The 12,761-nt window shown below is 37.7% G+C and overlaps 1 protein-coding gene across 3 annotated transcripts in view; it reads right to left on the bottom strand.

The window, feature by feature from the left end:
* Nucleotides 1-12,761, bottom strand: part of NFATC3 (nuclear factor of activated T cells 3) — a 139,667-nt gene that overhangs the window by 95,166 nt on the left and 31,740 nt on the right. For all 3 annotated transcript variants that reach the window (XM_043600897.1, XM_043600899.1, XM_043600898.1), the window contains exon 2: nt 1,588-2,722. In XM_043600897.1, coding sequence (XP_043456832.1) covers nt 1,588-2,722 — 1,135 coding nt within the window. The remainder of the gene's footprint in view (nt 1-1,587; nt 2,723-12,761) is intronic.

Raw genomic sequence — 12,761 nt, 5'->3', positions numbered from 1 at the left:
GCCTAACTGACTGAGCCACCCAACCACCCCTCATTTAGATATATTAACAGTGAAAATACAGGATTTAAAAAAGAAACAACTTATATGTCTGTAGGTCAAATATTAAAGGACCCAACCTACAATAATTCATATTAAAAACATCTTTTAGGGCACCTGGGTAGCTCATTTGCTTGAGTGTCCAACTTTGGCTCAGGTCATGATCTCCTTCAGGAATTCGAGCCCTACATTGGGTTCACTGCTGTCAGCCTGTCAGCGCAAAGCCTGCTTCAGATCCTATGTCCCCCTCTCTCTGCCTCTCCCCTGTTTGCGCTCTCCCAAAAAATAAATATTAAAAAAAAAATCTTCTTAGTGACTGGTGAAATTGGACTTTTAAGGTCTCTTCCACCAATGAAATGCTACCATTCCTACATTGCTTCATTCATTCACTGCTAACATTCCTAAATTGCCTCTCTCAATGTCCTCAGCCTAGCTTTATTATGAAGCTCAAAGGTATTAATTTTTATTAGTCTGAAACAACTCAACTTCAACTCTCAGCTAGTTTCTACACTTGTTCTGCAGACTTAAGCAAACCCCTACAAAGATTAAGATACTTTTCAAAAGCAGAATGATAGGCTCAAAGATACCTTCAATACCATAATTCCACATATTTTTCTAAAGATCTGGATCCAGAAATAAACACTCATACCACTGAAAAAGCATTTTAAAAAAAGTTCTCTTCTAAACAATTATATAGACTAGATTGATTCTATAAAACAGGATTATGACAACTGAGAAGTCATTTGGAATGAGTCATGCTGTTCTTACTCCAGTTACTAGAATTACTTACTTGCTCTTACACTCTTACTTACTTTTAAACTGTTCTCTACTCCAGCTCCTAGCTAGACTCAAAATTCAAATATATATTCATATATATACAATTATTAATATATAATATATGCATGTACATATAAATATAATTAATATGTATTATATACATTATAAAGCTAATGTATACATAAAAATTTTATTAAAAACATGTGCAAGTTAGATTGTTATTTGTAATTATTTTAGACTGGGGTAAGGCTTTCAAATATAACACAAAATCCAAAACCCATGCAGAAGACAAATTTAAATACATAAAATGTTAAAATTTCTCTACAATAAAAAAGTCAAACTTATAAAATCAAAAGATAAAAAATAAATTATGAAAAGAACTTGCCACAATAAACAAATTTCATTTGTATAATAAGGTCTTAAAAATATAAAACACATGTTCCCAATTAGTATTTTTTTTGTAATTTAACTCATACTGTAATCAATGTTTTACAAAAAGCTTTTTAAATAAGAAAATTCTTTCTAGGGAATCTTCAATATAATTTATTATTATCTACAATTCATTATCTATATACTTTTAAAATGATAAGCCTAGCCTATCTGAAGCCTCTTTTAAGACTAAAGGGAAAATAAATGCAGACTTTAATTGATTTGTCTGGAAGACACTAGAAAAAAAGGGGGGGCATCAAACCATTCCATATATATAATGCAGTCACATGCCACCAGTAACACATAAGCATGAAAAATGACCAGCAGCCATTTCCATCGACTCACCGAAATATTGGGGTGTGGCCAGGTTTTGGTTTGCTCCAGGTAAAAGGTGAAGGAACTGAAAGAAATTGGTCACCAGATGAATCTTTCTTTAAAGGATACTGAGATCCAAGGCCATCATCTACTGAAGTCTCCCGGGATGGTGATAAATTCCCTTGGTCATCTGAACAGAGCTCTAATTTTCCTGGTAGTATGGTAGCTTGATCTTCAGAAGTCTTCCTTGTTTTCAGAGGGATATCAGTCTCTACACAGTACTGAAATGGAAAAAGTGCAGGGCCAAGGCCTGATCCACCCTGGACAGAAGCATTAAGCCAGGTATCTTCTGTTACACTTCCCCTGGGGGAGTGACCAGGAGAAGGAACAGGTGAATGATGGGGTGAAAGGGACCCAGCATAACAAACCTCAGCACTGGAGTGCCGTCGTTTCCCACAGGGGGAAGTAGGCCTTGATGAGGGTCCTGAGGCTGGCCTGGGGCTCAGCCAATTCTCATCAGTAACACTAGATCTAGGAGAGTGGCAAGGAGATTGCCTGGGTGACAAGGAGTGTCCAAGTCCATATTGTTGATGCCAGGACTCTTCTCCAGGGCAACCTCCTGGTGAGCCACCAGGAGAAGTCAGAGGGGATCCAAGAGTAAATCGGGCGGCAGCTTCATTCAATTCCGAATCCACATCATCATAAATGTGTGAAAGAGATTCGCAAGAAGATGCATCTGAGAACCAGCTCCTAGAAGAGATGCTGCTGGCAGGACTAGGACTAAGGGAAGACTCCCGGTAGGATGGCTCAAGAGGAAGATAGAGATGATCTCTAGAAGGCCTTTCCAAATATTCCCTTTCTGGATCATTTATGTGTAGGTCATCTTCATGAGTATCTATTTCTTGATGACAGTTAGGAGAGATGGATGTAATTTGAATACTTGGACACTCAAAGGGTTTGGGACCACTTAAAGGGCTGTATTTAGATTCAGGAATCTCACAAGTTCCTTCATAGTTTTTGTGACCTTGGAGCTGAAACGATGGTGACAAAACAGAAGAGTGAGACGGTAATCCATGATGTGGTAAGCAAAGTGGTGAGTTTAAAGTAGATGGAGGTGGATCTACATTAAAGATGTAAATGGATGCACAATCATCTGGCTCAAGATCTATGGGGGGAAAGCAAAACAAAAACAAAAACAAAAAAGAACAGAAAAAGAAAAAGAAAAAAATCAACAAAACAAGAAATTAGAAAATTTAGATGTATAAATTACTGGATGAGAAAGTAAATAATAATCTTGAGAGAAAAAAGTAGGACATAAAATGTGCACCATTAGCTCCACTAAGAGAATGGTATGTATGTTTTATTTACATTCAAACCACTTCTTTGCCAGCACCAACAATTTTAATTTTTTTTAAGTAACCTCTACGCCCAACGTGGGGTTCGAACTCACAACCTCAAGATCAAAAGTCGCAAGCTCTACTGACTAAGCCAGCCAGGCGCCCCGACGTGTGTTTTTTTAAAAAGTTACCTGGTTATTTCCACAGATACATGTAATTATTACATATTTATATTTGTGGTTATATATGTAATTTTTTTCTCTTCTTGTTTCCATTTTCTAAAATGAGAATCAGAAACCATCTGAAAACAAATGCTTCTATAAAAGAAATAATATCCATAATTCTAAAAAACATTCATAGAACTATCAAATGATATAATCACGTAAATTCAGCCTCATCTGGGGTCTGCAAGTCAAAATGGAATAAAGGATAGAACAAAGTCTTTGAAAGGGTTTTAGTTATAAGCACACACACTACTAAGTTTACTAATTAAAAGAATTACAGACTCAACTCAGGAGACCTAGATTCTATGAGCTCTTAGTCATATCATTTAACCTAAGACCTCAGTCTCCTGGTAGAATCCCAGAACTTTTCGATAAAGAAATTTTTATGATTAACAGTAGCTTTTTGCTCCACTGTCATACCATCAAGAATTTGTATCTTTTAATATAGCAAACCAGGTTGCAAGAGCCACGTGATCCCACTGGATCCTTTACCTCAATTAGAAAATAACTCATCACAGCTTTTAACTTATGATAGATTATTAAAGTAAACCTCATAATGGCAGAACTTTTAAAATGTGGTTAGTGAACACATTCAGTAAAGTTTTACATGTACTAAACAACAAAACTCTCTAGGTTTAAACCCTGGCTCTGCCATTCCAAAGCTGTGCAAACTTGGACGAGTTATTTAACCTCAGTTTTCTAAGGCAGCCTTTTTTTCTATAAAATTGTCAAGAGGAGAGTATCAACATCAACTAAAACACACAAGACAATTTGAAGACAAGCAACCTAATATAATGACTAATATTTAGCAAGAACTCACTACCTGCTAATAACCTTATCTTTCCCTTTTTAAAATTTAAGATGGGTATATTATTTTTTTTAACTCTGAAGTATTTCCTAATAAATTGAAACATCCTTTGAAGTACATCACTCAGTCAACTCTCTCACTCCACTTACTGAATCAAGATAAGTAAGGTCAGAGCTCCAAAGAAGAAAACCCACATCTGACATTAACAAAAGGTGGAGGAAAAAGCTTTTAAAAATAAACAACTGTGGTAAGCATAGCATAATGTACAGATACTGAATCATTATGTTGTACATCTGAAACTAATGTAACATTGGGTGTCAACTATATTCAAATAAAAATAAATATTAATTTAATAAACAACAAAAAGAAGAGGTTTGGGGAAAATGGGAAGTAACTTCTAGTGGATATTGGGTTTCTTTCTGTACTGATGAAAATGTTTTCATATTGACTGTAGCGATGGTTACACTACTCTGTAAATATTGTATGGTATATGAATTGTATCCCAATAATGCAGCTATAAAAATACAAATAAAAAGCATAGCATTGTGTGTATGTGTATACACACACACACAACGCTATGCTTTTTATTTGTATTTTTATAGCTGCATTATTTAAATATATATATAAATTTTTATTAAATTTTTATATTATTAAATATATATATATTTAAACTTTTAAGTCAACTCTGCACCCAATGTGGGGCTTGAACTAATGACCTGGGGATCAAGAGCTTCATGTTCTACCAACTGAGCCAGCCAGGCATCCTTAATATCATGCATATTTTATCACAATTAAAAATGTTTTTTAAAAGTTAAAAACATTTCGGAGCGCCTGGGTGGCGCAGTCGGTTGAGCGTCCGACTTCAGCCAGGTCACGATCTCGTGGTCCGGGAGTTCGAGCCCCGCGTCAGGCTCTGGGCTGATGGCTCGGAGCCTGGAGCCTGGTTCCGATTCTGTGTCTCCCTCTCTCTCTGCCCCTCCCCCGTTCAGGCTCTGTCTCTCTCTGTCCCAAAAATAAATAAACGTTGAAAAAAAAAATTTAAAAAAAAAATTTGTTTCTTATCTGCCTTTAAGAAAATCATAAACAAGTGCTATCACCTAACACTTAATATTTTCATGTATATATTTGTCTATATATGTATATATTTTTATAAAGCCATGGATCATAATATTGCGGAGGTTTTTTTCCTAAAGAAACCTTTTATTAAAGTACAAGATACATCATAAAAGTGCACACATCATATATAGCTCAATAAACTGTCACATAAGACATACCCTATAACATTACCCTTAAAAAAAAAATCCTGGGGCGCCTGGGTGGCTCAGTTAAGCATCCGACTTTGGCTCAGGTCATGATCTCGCAGTTCATGGGTTTAAGCCCCACACTGGGCTCTGTGCTGACAGCTCAGAGCCTGGAGCCTGCTTCAGATTCTGTATCTCTCTCTCTCTCTCTCTCTCTCTCTCTCTCTCTCTCTCTCTCTCTGCCCCTCCCCCGCTTGCACTGTGTGTCTCTCTCCCCTAAAAGCCCCTTTTGGCTTGCTTCCAATCATTACCTTTCCACCAAAAGTTAACCACTATACTGACTTCTAACAGCCTAGATATGTTTTGCCTATATAACATACAACCTTGTCCTTTAATGTTTTTTATATTTTATTGAAGCTTATAAGAAATTCCTAAGCAATTTTCAAGGCCATGTAAAATGTCAAGTCAATGATCATAGCTATTTCCTACTTTTTATTTTTATAAATAATGTAGCATTGAACATGTCTATACATACAGCTTTTTCTCTTGTTTTGAATCCCTCTCCAAGAATAAATTCCTAAAGGTAGAGATACTAGACCTTAGGGCAACCATTTTTAGCACTCCTACTATGTAGAAACATTTGTTTTAGAAGACTTGTTTTAATATACAACATTAGGACACAAGTATCAGTTTTACTTTAGTTTCTCCAATCAGGATATTATTTTTAATTTTAATGTAATTTAAGAGTTAAATGGTTCTGTATGAAATACAATGTTCTAGGCTGCAAAAACCAGAAAACCCAATTAAAGTACCTGAAGGGAGGGGAGGGTATTTTCCAACATTAACAAGAGGTCCAAAGGTAGGACAGTCCCAGAACTGGTTATTTCATCAGTTCAACAAGGTCATCAAGAAATCAATTTCTTTGTATATTCCCATTTTGCCACTTCTGGGGTGCTAACTTTGTGCTTTTCACTTTTCAACCATGTATGTGTATTTTGTCCGAAACCAGAAGCAATGTGATCATTCATTTAAAAAAAACATTTTCTGAGTAGCACTATATAATGGTTCAAGGCATGTTCAAGACACTGAAAACACAAGAGTGGACAAAACAAAGTCCCCATTCTCAGAGAAATTTCATTCTACTGTGAAAATTAATAAAAGGAAACTTTATTTAAAATGGAGTCAGGAGGCCAGCAGGGGGAGCTCTCACACCCTACAAGTGTGAGAATGCACAATTGCAGAATGAACGGGAAGTTAGGAACATTCCAAATGGATACCAGTTTACCATCCCAAGGAGGAAGAAAAGCTTTTCTCCTCCCCAGGCAACCACCCAGCCAATGAGAGGCTGTCACAACTCAGCCAATGAAAAGCTAGTATACTTTGAACTCCAATTAACGTCAAAGTACTTTTCCTTTAAAACAGCCCTCCTAACTCCCCCCACTTTACTCCGTAGAAGAGCTTTCCTCTCCTTTGTTCTCAGATTTGCCTATGGTTTTGCCATTGCTTGCTCGCCCCAAATCACAGTTCTCTGCTATTCTAAACGAACCCATTTTTGCTGGTAAAATAACTGACTGGTTGATTTTTTTTTTTTTTTTTTTAAGTAGTCTTCATGCCCAGCGTGGAGCTCAATGCGGGGTTTGAACTCTCCACCCTGAGATCAAGACCTGAGAAGAGATCAAGAGGGAAGCTTAACCGACTGAGCCAATAAGCCAACCTTATTTTTTTTTAATTTTTTTTTACATTTATTTATTTTTGAGAAACAGAGTGAGACAAAGCCTCGAGTGGGGGAGGGGCAGAGAGAGAAGGAAACACAGAATCTGAAGCAGGCTCCAGACTCTGAGCAAGAGGTCAGCACAGAGCCTGATGCGGGGCTCGAGCCCACGAACTGTGAGATCATGACCTGAGCTGAAGTCAGACGCTCAACCGACTGAGCCACCCAGGTGCCCCAAGCCAACCTTATTTTTAAGGTTATGTCAGGTAGTGATATTTGCTATAAGGAAAAATCAAACAGGTAAGGAAAATAGAAGTGAGGGAAGGAGTGAAATTAATTTAGATAAGGGGGTCAGAAAAGTATTTTCTCCAATATTTGTTAAGATTTTTTTTTTAATTTTTTTTTCAACATTTTTTATTTATTTTTGGGACAGAGAGAGACAGAGCATGAACGGGGGAGGGGCAGAGAGAGAGGGAGACACAGAATCGGAAACAGGCTCCAGGCTCCGAGCCATCAGCCCAGAGCCTGACGCGGGGCTCGAACTCACGGACCGCGAGATCGTGACCTGGCTGAAGTCGGATGCTTAACCGACTGCGCCACCCAGGCGCCCCAAGATTTTATCCAATACCTGTGACTATTTCCCCAAAAGGATATGAGGAGCTGAGCTATACAGAAATCTATGGGAGGGGCACCTGGGAGGTTCAGTTGGTTGAGTGTTGGACTCTTGATTCTGGCTCAGGTCACAATCTTGCCATTGGTGGGATTTGAGCCCTGCACGGGCTCCATGCTGGCAGTGTGGAGCCTCTTGGGATTCTCTTTCTCCCTGTCTCTCCTCTGTTCGTGCTCTCTCAAAGTAAGTAAACATTAAAAAAAAAAAAAAAAGATGATGAAATCTATGGGGAAAACACTGCAAATAGAAGAAATAGCAAGTGCAAAGGTCTGAAGACAGAATTTTTGGATTTTATGAGGAAAAGCAAGGAAGCCAGTGGGAAGAGAACTGAGTGAGGGGGTACAGTTTAGGGCTGGGGATAGAGCAGCACTGACCATAAAGTGAGGTCTCATAGAAAAGTAAGGACATTACAACTGGTTTTTATTATGAGATGAGAAAATACTGGAGGGCTCTAAGCAAAGGAATGACACAATCTGATATATTATACATATTTAAGAGACTATTGTAATAATCCAGATGCAAAATAATGGAGCATAGGACATGAGTGGTGGTAGGCTGTAAAGGTAGAAGAAATAGTAAGAAGTGAGTTGTGGTTTCTGTTTTGTTTTGTTTTTAAGGTAAAGCTGACAGAAATTAGACTGGATGTGAGAAAGAGAGGAAAGTCAAGGATGATACCAAGGTTTAGGGCCTGAACTATTATAAGATCAGTATTCCTAATTACTGAAATGAAGAAAAGTGAGATAAATGTGGGAGACAGGAAATCGAAAATCCTACTTTGGACATAAATGTGAGATGCTAATAAGCTTTCCAAGTGGAGGTATCAAGGAGACACTTCTACCTAAAGTCTCAGGTTGGCCATATAGATTTGGGAGTTATTAATCTATAAATAATATTTACGGTTATTAAGACTAGCAGAGAGGACAAGGGAGTGAATGCAGAAGGAGAAGAAAGCAGGCAACTGAGGCATAGGAGATTCCAAGTTTAGGGATCAGGGAGACAAAAATGAGGAAGGAGAAGGGACAGTCACCTAAATGGAAGAAGAATCAAAAGAGGGAGGCATCCCAGAAACCAAGCGCTCACTCATTCAACAATTATTTATAATGTCATTATTTTCTAGCAACTGTTCCATATGCTAGATATCTGGAATAGTAAATGAATAGTAAATAATATATAAGCAGAAAATAAGACATGCATGGTCCCTGCCCTCATAAAGTATACAATCTCAGAGGAGATTTACAAAAACACAAATTAAACACTGAAACTACTACTAGGTGACAGAAGTTTCAGAGACTAAAGAAGGAACCTATTTTACAGAAAGTACAGGGAAGGCTTTTTGAGAAGGTGGTACATAAGCTAAAACCTAAAAGATTAATAGGAACCAGAAAGAAATGAAAAGGGGGGTGAGTATGGGCAGGCATAGGTGGAGAACACAAGGAGACAGTATAAGCAAACACTGAGTCAGATATTACCTTAGCTTCTTTGAGGAAGTGGAAGTCCCAATATGTGGCTAGAGCTAACAATAGAAGGAGGAGAACTGAAAAGCAGTAGAACGTAGAATGGTCACGGTAAGAAGTGTAAATTTTATTCCAAGGATAATGGAAACCATCAGTTTTAAAAGGGGAGTGACAAGATCTCTATTATATTTGAGAATAAGGGACCATTACTTATCTAGTACCTAGAAAGTTCCTGATGTTTATTGGAAGGTCTATATAAAAGACCTTCTAATATAATTGGAAGGTCTATATAATATATTTGTTAAAATTGTTGTCTTAAATGTCTTAAAGCATTGCAGAGATCTGAATACAAAATTTGGGAGAGTGATGTTTCATCTTCTTCCCAAGTATCACCAAAGCCCCAGCTCTGGAAAAATACGGGCATCTGCTATAATCTCTCCACAATAAATAATTCTAGGTCCAGATTTCCAACTGTAGAATTCTCAAATTCATGGTGCTTCAGAAATTTGACCATCTCAAGGCTTATTTGCTCTGTTCCTTCAGCCATCACAGGACCCCACACAAGGATGTGGTAATATACAATGTCTTACAAGGGTTGGCAAAATATAGCCCATGGACCACACCTAGCCTCCACCTGTTTCTGTACAGCCTACAAGCTAAGAAGAGTTTCAAATGCTTGGGGGAAAAAAAATTAAGTAATACTGTTTCAATGACACATAAAATGATATGAAGTTCGAATTCTGATGTCCACAAATAAGGTTTATTGGAACATATTCATATTCATTCGCTTATGTATGGTCTATGGATACTCTGCTACTACATGGGTAGAGCTGAGCAGCTGTGAGAAATGACTGCTTCCCACTGCTACTTGGTGAGCTAACAAAACTGCAGTGACACAGTTCTAACTTAACAGCATTTTGAGTGCAATGCATATTGATGTACTGCAACACTGTTTTAAACTTAGCAGTACACACCTATAAAATCAAAACAGGACAGAGAAAAGGGGACTTCAAATTGAAATCCCACTTCTAAGGCACATTGGAATGTGGGTTATTTTGTTATCAAATTAAATGGCAAAGCATTATGTTTATCATGCAATGACATTATGGCTGTGCTGTAAGAGTACCTTATTCATCAGCATTACTGCATTAATACACCCAACCACACAGAAAATACACCCAAACACAAAATACACCCAACCCACAGAAAAACTAGAAGAAAAATTAGAGGGGCACCTGGGTGGCTCAGTCAGTTAAGCTCCAACTTCAGCTCAGGTCATGATCTCACACTCTGTGAGTTCAAGTCCCACATAGGGCTCTGTGCTGACAGCTCAGAGCCTGGAGCCTGCTTCGGATTCTGTGTCTCCCCCTCTCTCTAGCCCCTCCCCTGTTCATGCTCTGTGTTTCTCTATCTCAAAAATAAATAAAAACATTTAAAAAAAAAAGAAAAATTAGAAAACAAAAACAAAAATAATACCTTATCACAAGAGGATTTCTTCACAAAAATAAGGAAAAATGAGGCTGCAACCAAAAAACGTTTCTGAATGACTCATTTGTTAGCCAACTGCACTAATGGTAATTTATTTAAATTGAATGCAACAATTGAAGAAACCAGCTCAGAGAAAATAAACTTGTATTAGCCTTTCAGCAAGAATGGTTGATTTAAAAATTGAGAATGTTGTAGCAACATCAATAGGCAATTACAAAACAAGGCAAATGGTTTTCAAGTGGTTTTCTCTAGGTCCTGATGTGTAACCAGATGTTACAGATTCAATTACTATTTATTTGAAGAGTCAAGGCAAAACTTAAAAGTGCCTGAGGAATTAGCCTCTATGAATAGTCTGCATGGAACACCTTCAGGCAAGAATACTTCTGAAAAAGTTGAGAAAACAACAGTTTTAGTACAACTTAAATGGACCCTGTTAGGATATATAATAACTGTTGGTGGTAAAAATACATATGAGAATACTATGATAATAATACTATGCAAAATTAACACCACCAAATTAGACAATGTAGAACAAATGAGCAAATTCTTACAAACACACAAATTACCAAAACAGACTCAGAAGAAATAGGAAAATCTCAACAGACCTATACCAAGTAAAGATATTGAACTGGTAGCCAAAAAATCTCCCAACAAAAAAGTCCAAAACAAAATGGCGTCACAGGTGAACTCTATCCAACATTTAGAGAACATTCCACGAGACTACCCTATTACCAAAGCAAGACAACGATATAAGAATACTACAGACCTGGGGTGCCTGGGTGGCTCCAGTCAGTTAGGTGTCCAACTCTTGATATCAGCTCAGGTCGTGATCTCGCAGTCGTGGGATCATCCTGCTTAGGATTCTCTCTCTTTCTCTCTCTACCCCTTCCCTGTGCGCTCGTGCTCTCTCTCTCGTTCACTCTCTCTCAAAATAAATAAACTTAAAAAAAAAAATACTACAGACCCTATCTCTTATGAATATAGACCTAAAAGTCTTCAACAAAATACTAGCAAACCAAATCTAACAGCCTATTTTTTTTTTAATTTTTTTTTTCAACGTTTATTTATTTTTGGGACAGAGAGAAACAGAGCATGAACGGGGGAGGGGCAGAGAGAGAGGGAGACACAGAATCGGAAACAGGCTCCAGGCTCTGAGCCATCAGCCCAGAGCCCAACGCGGGGCTCGAACTAATGGACCACAAGATCGTGACCTGGCTGAAGTCGGACGCCCAACCGACTGCGCCCCCCAGGCGCCCCAGCCTATTTTTTTTTTAATGGAATTTAGCCCAGGAATACGAGGGTGATTTGACATTTGAAAATTAATTACTAGAATGAAGGAAAAAAAAATGATTGAATTGATACAGAAAAAAACATTTTACAAAATTCAACACTCTTTCATGATAAAAGAAAAAAAAAAACTTAGCAAATTAGGAACAGAAGGGAACTTCCTTAAAAATGATCAAGGGATTGGGGCGCCTGGGTGGCGCAGTCGGTTAAGCGTCCGACTTCAGCCAGGTCACGATCTCGCGATCCGTGAGTTCGAGCCCCGCGTCAGGCTCTGGGCTGATGGCTCAGAGACTGGAGACTGTTTCTGATTCTGTGTCTCCCTCTCTCTCTGCCCCTCCCCCGTTCATGCTCTGTCTCTCTCTGTCCCAAAAATAAATAAACGTTGAAAAAAAAATTTTTTTTAAATGATCAAGGGATTTATAAAAACCCCAAAACTAACATCTTGCTTATTAGTGAAAATTGAAAGCTTTTTCCCTAAGATCAAGAACAAGACAACAATGCCACTTTCATCAGTGCTATCCAACACTGCACTGGAAGTCCCAGCCAGAGCAATTAGGCAATAAAAAGAAATAAAAGGCATCCAAATTGGAAAGGAAGAAGTAAAACTATCTCTTTGCAGATGGCATGATTCTATATATAGAAAATCCCATAGAATCCACAAAACACAACTAGAGCTAACAAACAAATTCAGTAAAGTTGCAAGGTAGAATATCAACACATAAAATTCAGTTTCGCTTCTATACACCAACAAGGAACAATCCAAAAAGTAAATTAAGAAAATAATTCTATTCACAAAACCTCCAAAAGAATACAGTACTTTGGAATAAATTTATATGTACACTAAAAACTACAAAATATTGCTAAAAGAAATTAAGGAATTAAATAAATGGTAAGAATTCCTCCCCTTTTTTTTTTTCTTTTTTGACAGAAAGAGACAGCATAAGCAGGTGAGGGGCAGAAGGGAGAGAGACAGTATCCCAAGCG

This window comes from Prionailurus bengalensis, chromosome E2 (assembly GCF_016509475.1).
Source record: "Prionailurus bengalensis isolate Pbe53 chromosome E2, Fcat_Pben_1.1_paternal_pri, whole genome shotgun sequence".
Lineage (NCBI taxonomy): Eukaryota > Metazoa > Chordata > Mammalia > Carnivora > Felidae > Prionailurus > Prionailurus bengalensis.
This window is presented reverse-complemented; position numbering and strand designations above follow the sequence as displayed.